Source organism: Musa acuminata, chromosome BXJ2-8, assembly GCF_036884655.1.
Source record: "Musa acuminata AAA Group cultivar baxijiao chromosome BXJ2-8, Cavendish_Baxijiao_AAA, whole genome shotgun sequence".
NCBI classification, from domain to species: domain Eukaryota; kingdom Viridiplantae; phylum Streptophyta; class Magnoliopsida; order Zingiberales; family Musaceae; genus Musa; species Musa acuminata.
This window is the reverse complement of record NC_088345.1, coordinates 52,274,893-52,282,839: the sequence shown is the minus strand read 5'-3', so window position 1 is coordinate 52,282,839 and position 7,947 is coordinate 52,274,893. Positions and strand designations below refer to the sequence as shown.

General features: G+C 39.1%; 1 protein-coding gene across 5 annotated transcripts; it reads left to right on the top strand.

The window, feature by feature from the left end:
* Positions 1 to 1,832: 1,832 nt before the first annotated feature.
* LOC135581348 (uncharacterized) lies at positions 1,833 to 6,693 on the top strand. Of its 5 annotated transcripts, none has more exons than XM_065122944.1 (5): positions 1,833 to 1,931; positions 2,962 to 3,150; positions 4,427 to 4,748; positions 4,905 to 5,737; positions 6,322 to 6,693. In XM_065122944.1, exons 2-4 carry the CDS (start codon positions 3,004 to 3,006, stop codon positions 5,606 to 5,608), a joined length of 1,173 nt encoding a protein of 390 aa, XP_064979016.1. In that variant the 5' UTR covers positions 1,833 to 1,931; positions 2,962 to 3,003; the 3' UTR covers positions 5,609 to 5,737; positions 6,322 to 6,693. The 5 variants fall into 5 exon arrangements, with proteins under 5 accessions (XP_064979016.1, XP_064979015.1, XP_064979014.1 ...); XM_065122943.1 differs by having other exon boundaries at positions 4,376 to 4,748; XM_065122942.1 differs by having other exon boundaries at positions 1,839 to 1,931; positions 4,368 to 4,748.
* Positions 6,694 to 7,947: the final 1,254 nt, after the last annotated feature.

Sequence of the window (7,947 nt, the reverse complement as noted above, 5' to 3'; positions counted from 1 at the left end):
ACCTCAATGCGTGCTCTTCCCGAATCACGAGCTGCCATACTCGTCCGAGCATGGCAACTCCCACACCCACCAAAAGGAAACGCATCGACGCATGCAAAGCGAAGATACAAGGCAAAGAGGAGTACTGATGCGGACCGCACGAGAAGTAGTGGTTTCGATCATGTCCTCAAGTTGGTAATGGCTCGCACTCGGTCGCTCCACTTTGCTGCGGGTGGCCGTCGTCTTTGGCTTGCCGTCAAACCATGTGTTACCACATCTTCGTGTCCATCAGTAGAGATTGAGATGGAGAAGATAGCAACAACACGCACGGCTTACTGTCAGCTATCAGAACGCTGGACAAGATGAGGCCTCGTGTGACGTACACGTAACCTGGAAAGGAACGATCCTCGACATGACTGGAGCTTCCTCAATGGTGGAGAAGATGTGTCATGGTTTCCACTATGAACACTGCAAGGACGAAAGACTCACATGTAATGCTAGATATGAGTATAGATGTTAACATATAAACGACTGATTGATTTACTGCCAAGAATACGGTTGCTGATTCCTCCTAACTAATGTGAAGAGCAGACATTATGAAAAGGGTGAAGGAATCTATAAGGAAAGATGGTTAGTCGGAGCGGTTTAGTCTTCGAGGGATGTGGCTTGGTTTATGTGCTGACTGGTTCCCTCTTCTGGGTATCCTTCTAGTATGTCTCTGGGCTATGTCGATGATCCCTTCAATACTTAAGTTAGGAAAATAAAGAGGAAGAAAAATAATAATATTAGTAGCGAGAGAGTAAATAGTTTTTTTTTTTCTATCTTAGCTTGGCCTGGGGTTGAGCTTTTATGCTTGGGCATTATATGGAGTAGATGAGTCTTTGTTAAGGCTTCCCTTATCCTGTGTGGCAAAGGCATTTAATACAAGTTGCTTGCTAGTGTGTGTCCCTAAGTACGATGCTTAGGGACCGCTGAGATGAGGCCTCTGGTCTGTCTTCCTTATTTTTTTGGGTCAAGAAGGACGTAGCCCTCTAGTCATCCATTAGAAATGAAAGGTTAGTGAAGTTAGAATATACCGTCGACTATTAATACGGAGTTAGGTCTCTTTCTCAACTGCGAGATTAGTGAGAAGTGGGTATCATAGGCCTATTTTAGGAAGTCGGGTCAAACGACGTGAGCTAGTGACCGTAGAGAGTATGTGTTTTTTAGACATTTACTTAAGAATTGCTTACCTAACGGGGAAGCTACAAAGTACCAGATTTATCCCTATCAATATATAATGTTGAACGTCCGAATATTAAACCTTTAAAAGTGACTGATGGATATATTATTACTAAATTAGATTTAAATATTTTTTTTTATCAATAATTTAGAATCAACGAGATAAATTAATCATATCTTTAGATTATTATGTAGTAGTAGTAATAATAATAATAATAAAGTAAAATTGACAATAGGTTGATCGCTTGCTCTTTAGATGATTCTGTAATTTTCAATTCCACGTTTTATTGCTTTTGGATATCATATCTTTTTTTATATTATTTTTCCTTATATATATATATATATATATATATATCATATTATTGTTACAATTTGGGCCTGAAATAGTTTCTGATCGTCATCAATACCATCACCATCATCCTGTGGACGTCATTATTTATCTTAGCACAAATCCCAAGCCTTGTTTGGGTGCGCAATTGATAGATTGGGTTGGGTTTGGGGGCTACAAATCGATCGAAGCCGTTTGAGTCGACCCAAACAAGCCCAAGTGGCTGCCTTCAAATGCCCAAATCTATTTGGGCTGAAATGTGGCCCAAATACATATCGTTAAATGTGCTCTCTTCCGACCGGAGAACGGGATATTTTTCTTATTCGAGCTTTGTCCGCCAAGAAGAGAGAGAGAGAGAGAGAGAGAGAGAGGAGAGAAGGAAGCGACGAGGACTTCTCGGCGAGTAAGTAGACGAAATCTCTTGCATAACCTTGACGGACGTTTGATCGGAAACGGGCTTCTCAATTGGATGATTCGATCGTTTATTGGGTTCCAGAAAAGTTGTATATGTTGATTAGGTCATCTGATTTTTCCTCATTTTCATGTTCCTCTTTATGGTGTGTCCTCGAGGTTTTATTGTGTTCTTGGTAGGGAATGTTGTCTGGGAGCAAGATCTCATTTTTTTGGTGCTGGTTGCGGTTTGAGAGTTGCACTATTAAATAATCGAGTCTGCACTCTGCACGAAGTTTCATTAGGAGAGTATGGAACCAAGACAAGTTTATGTAGTTGGTTGCAATCTAAATTTGGATAATAAACATAAAAAAAAGAGAAATAAGGATGTATATGCATGACATCAAGCTTGAAAGTATGAAATTAGCAATTGTATTTGTCTGATTGTTACTGAAGATGTCTCCTGGGAGACTGGTAGCAAGATAGCCCAATTAATCATATCTCCTTTTGTTTTTGCAATATGACTGCTAGATAATAATGACATTCAATTCTCCGCATATCGGGAAGAATTGATCATCAGAACAATTTTCTATATTTTTATGCATAGTCTATATTACCTTATTACTAGATGTTTGGGCAAATGATTAGAATAAGAGAAATATCGGAAACCATCACTGTTCCAAAACCCTATAATCTGTGATCATTTATCTGCCATATTGACTTTCAAATCAATGCCAAAAACATTACCATACCATAACCCTAAACCCTTTCATAGAATTTTAAATTGCTATAGCCATGCCATTTCATGTTTTTTAACTGGTCATATGTGTTGCATCTCTGGCTTTGCCCATTGACTGAAAACTAGCATGCCCATCCACCGAAAGAAATTCTGCACCTGAACTGTTAAGCCAGCATGCCATGTCACACATTGGTATTTATTGTTGATTTTCACTCAATTGAGATTTTTTTTCTTTGTGATCAATTTGTTATTCAGCAAAAACATCTTGAAGAGGGTCATTAACGATGTTGTCTTGATATTGTAGAAATGGAGGCACTCCTTGTAAAGCATCTCGTTCCTTCCACTCATGCTAATCCTTCTGCAAGGAGACGTTTTGGAAATTGTACATCTGAAGACTCAAAATTGCTCCACATTTTGCCAGTACAAGGGGGAGTCAACAAGCATATGCATTTTTCTCATTTCACTACACGATCAAAACAAGCTCCAGTTCAAGGCATTTAACTATTGTCCAATACGACTATATGTTGGAAATTTTTTATTTTATCACTAGTGTAGTTTTCATAATTCACAGTTTAGCTTTCTTGCTGAACTCGCATCGGCGGTGTGTGGTAGAGTCAAATTCTTAACCGAAATGGCCAGTAGGTGGTCTCCTCTGGGCAAGCCCCATTGGTAGTTCTACTAACGAGATGATCCAGTTAGAAGGGTGATTGATGGTAGAGTTCATCTAAGTGACAAGTTTGAAAAGCTTTACTTCCTCACTTTTGATATAGGTCAGAGTGTGACAAGGATGATGATTATGTAAAAACAGCATATTTGAGGATATGTATCATGGATTTCAATTATCTTTGGTGCAAACGTTTTTCATATGAGTTAAAAAGCAAACATAATTCTAATGGACATACTTGAACTTACCTTCTTGCAAGTGTTGGAGCTGCTGTTTGGATAGATACTTTATGATTGTTATGTTAAAAGGAGAATTATTCCTAGTTATCTTGATTAAATTGTGTGGAGAGTCAGGTGCAACAACATGCTAGAGTTGAAATAAATCATAGGTTTACACTGTTTAAATTGAGGGCATTTTGTCTTAGAAAGTGTCTTTGGTGGATTTACAGGCTCCAACTTACATAAGGTTCCTGCATGCAGATAAGCACACCAAATTTATTAAAGCTGCACCATGATTATAATTTTTTTCCTATCAACTAATTTGGGATCGACATCCATTATTGTTCTCTTCTATTCTTCATTGCTGTCCTTCAGAAATTGTGCATAAATTTGCATGTCAAAAATTATACTTGATCTATCCAATCTGATGCAAGTCAAAATTGTTGCTTTAAGTCCAGATGAAGTATTCACGGACTTGGTTGAGACGGCTATTACTCATTGCTCATTTGGTACTTGGGTATATGTATTTTAGAAATGGAATGCCTTCTTGCCAGTGAAAATTTCAAAGTCCTATGTAAATGATCTCGCATTCTCCAAAACTGGTGGGTAGTGTTAATTTGTATCTTTTGCAATCTTCGCATCTATTAGAACAAAACCTACTCAGTCTCTTTATCTTTCTCAGTTTTTATTTTTACCTTTAATTTATCTTTTGTGTTTTCCACATGCCTCGTTCACAAATTTTGCTTGTTACGTAGTTTCATTAGTTCTCTGGTAGGTCCTTTTGTTTATCGTCTATAGAATTTGCAAACATTGATCAGTTGGCTTCAGATTTTCAGGATTTTGCAAATCCTTCTCGTCTTTTACAAACAACCACGGTAAAATTGCAGACTAAATATGTTCCTGAAGACATACTTTCTTCCCTGGAGTTGGACATGTCTAGTTCTTACTACATGGTTGAGCTGTGCACAAGTAAGGATTTTGGCTCTTGTTTGAGGGACGTAAATGCCGCCATACTGCTTTGCTTGATCGATGTAAATGGTGATGCATTACTACAGAGGCTATCTGCAGTTACGTTAGACCGCTCTATGCAAGGGAAGGACATGGATTCCAATGAATCTGTTCACTTTCAAAGAGGTTCAGTTGATATTGTCACCTTCAAGGGCTCCAAGTTAGGAAAAATTGAAGCATTTTGGATTGGTCTTGAATCAGGTATGTCCAGAATCTACTTTCTAATACTATCATATCACTAGCAAACCTTTTGTCACACTTCATAAAATGAATCCATTAGCTGTGAGTAGCAAAGTTCTATTATCTATGACTTGAATGAAGTTTGATGTGGTCTGGATCTTTCATCTTCAAGGTCAGGTTCTTGGAGGCTTGATGGTGTAAGCTTGACAGTGATCAGTGGGCCAGTATATTTATCTCCATTTACTGAAAGTGGAGATGAAAGTCAGTTTGATTGTGTGCAATATAAATTTGAAGCAAATAATCTACTTCTTGGAGAAGGGGGGATATCCATTGTTGAGCTTAGGCCATTCTGTAGTACCGAGTTATCTAGGATTTCTTTTACAACCTCACTAAATATGCAGTCGTTGTCACAAACCCTATTGCTGAATAAACAAACAACAAAGGAGGATAGCATGAGGGAGTATGCAGATCTTAAGTTCTCATTGCTAGTTTATGACCTCATTCTTATTTCAAGTGGTTCATCGATTTTAAATTTCTCTTTCAATGAGAAAGCTGCTTATGCATTCTTAGCTGGTGGAATTGGTGGATTCTTGTACCTTTTGCTGTTGCAAAGGTCGGTCGATGGATTGTCTGCACCAGGAAATCAGTCTGAGAATGGTGAGAACTTCTTGCAGGCCTCTGGAGGTTTTAAGAGGCAATGGTTAACTTTGGCATTGGTCATCGCCCTTGGTTCCACTGTATTGAAGTATCGGATAGGAGGAACAACCATAGCATTGTCACCAACTGAGCTCTTCATTGGGGTTGCAGGCTTTCTTACAAGTAAGATAGCTGTGGTTCTGGCAGCATTTAGACCTTTTGAAAGGAATTCAAAGAACAAGTAACAGACAAATGGGAGCTGGTCGATTTGCAACTCTATTCAGCATTACAGGCCCCACATCTACACCAAGATTGATACCAAGTACAAAGTATATGACTAATTAAACCCAGTTGGAGTGGGTTTTATTGTTTAGGTATGTGATTTTAAATCCAATTAGCACCAGAAAGCTGAAGCCATTCCTCCAGCAAATGAAACTAAACTTTAATATCGGAAGAACCTCACAAACCATAGATTATCAAATGACATGTTTAATGTTTAAGTGGGTATGCTTGTTATAGTTACAAAAAAGAAATTATCCAAGTGTTATCATCAAGTTTTATCCTTGAGATGCTTTATATTAGTTATCATTGAAATGTACTACCAATATTTGTTTTTGAGATGCACAGTATCGTCATTTCGTGCCATGTTGGCATGTTTTTGGCACTAACACAGTGATAAATTTTTTTTAAAAGATGTTTTATGTTGGTTGGCATGTATGGACACCATTAAACATGGATTGTCATTTCGTGGCACATGACATGGCACGATTATCGTGTAATATATCATGATGGTCAAAATAGACTTGTGTTTGGTTTGTATGAATCAAATTTGTTCTAGCCGTATATTGTGACTTTGGCGTGTGGCCTGTGAACATGTATCGATTGACTTGATAATCCTTTAGGCACTAAGTTTTATCTCTACCAGTAATTCCTCAATCGTGGTATCCGAACTTTGCAGGAAGATCCGCACATGCAGATGACGACACATCATGGAGAGGAAGGCTTGTGCGATGATGAAGGTGAGGAGCTTACTACAAAAGCATAGCCTGCAGTTCTCTTTGCGAGGCCGAAGGTCAAAATCTCACCTTTTGTAGGAGCAGGATATGTTATCTTCGATCAGATAATATGGTTCTTCTTTGATGCTATACCCTTACTGTTTCTTCTCCCTTAAAAGAGCTGAAAGCCTTCAGAGACGATCTATCTTTCATCTGCATCAATTCTGATTCCAAACAATTTATACAGCTCCTATACAATTCTAGCTTTTTCCCCCCCAAAAAAAGGATGCCGTTTATGTGGTACTACATTTGAATTTATTGAGCACTGTTTCTTATCTACCATTTCTCCTCTTCTTTATGGCAATTTAAAGTGTGTTGCTTTCCTCTATTTTGAGAACTGGTGCTATGGGAAATGAGGGTTCTCAGCTAGAAAGCTTCTTCTTCTGGTATGACCGAGCTACTATTGCCATTGCACTCTGGTGACTTTGGAGGACCTAAACGAGGCTCTCTTCAATGTAGGATCATATAAATGTCTCGGATTAGGATCATATTGTTGATCCATAAGGTATCACTCTCTTGGAGGGTAATAGTGTTCATCAGCTACAAAGCAGAATGCAGGACTATTTGGGATGGACCTGCTAAAGTTTCCTAGCTCAGCTTGTCCAACATCGTCATTAAATTTGATTGTCCAGAGGATGTGCTTATTTGAGGTGCCAAATTGGAAGGAATTCTACTCCTATAAATAGAATTTTACTCTTAAAGGTTGATCCAAATACTTAATATGCTAGTAAAAGTATATTTTTTTCCTTTAAGAAATTTTGATGACTATCTACTGAGCATGTTTTATAGAAAAAAAATAATTCGGTTAATCCCATGGTTAATCATGCCCATAAGATTAGAATATATGTTTTTTCGGAGAGATGTTTCTCGATTTATTTTACTTAAATGGGTGATTTTTTGGTACTTATTTGATGAAGTAATGTGTATTTTTTTTTATTTGAGTGAAAAATTTAATTAAACGTTATTTATTTTCTAAATTCTAAATTAATTATGATAATAGAAATATTCCATCTTTCCCTTTGCGTCCTTCCCAACGGGGAATTGGGTCAGCCCTGATGGACGGCTGAGATGGGGCTCTCGGCATCCGCAAACTGTGAACGAGCAAAACATACTCGTTCGAGTTCTGTGGGACCCACCGAGCGAACACGGTGCGGTCGGTGCTCCTTCAGCCAGGAGGCAGGTAGCTTCCGCGAGTGGGTATCTTTGTGTCGATTTAACAGTACCCGAGTAGGTCCGCAACAGCGGACGGCTGAGATCGACTCCCGGAATCTACCACTCGCCCTCCCCACTCCCCATCGTGTCTACGCCTTCGAAATTACGCACTCATCTTACTTCCTAACTATTGGTAGAATTCCGTGGGACCCACCTGGCTCCGCCGCGAAGGCAGATGGGTATCCGCGTCCCGTCACGACGAGAAACACAACCCCGATCGGCCCACAGATGAGACAAATGGACGGCCGAGATCGACTCCTGGCGTCTCCCGCTCGCGCTCTCCGCTATCGTCGTCTCGCTTTTCCTCCATGGCTATT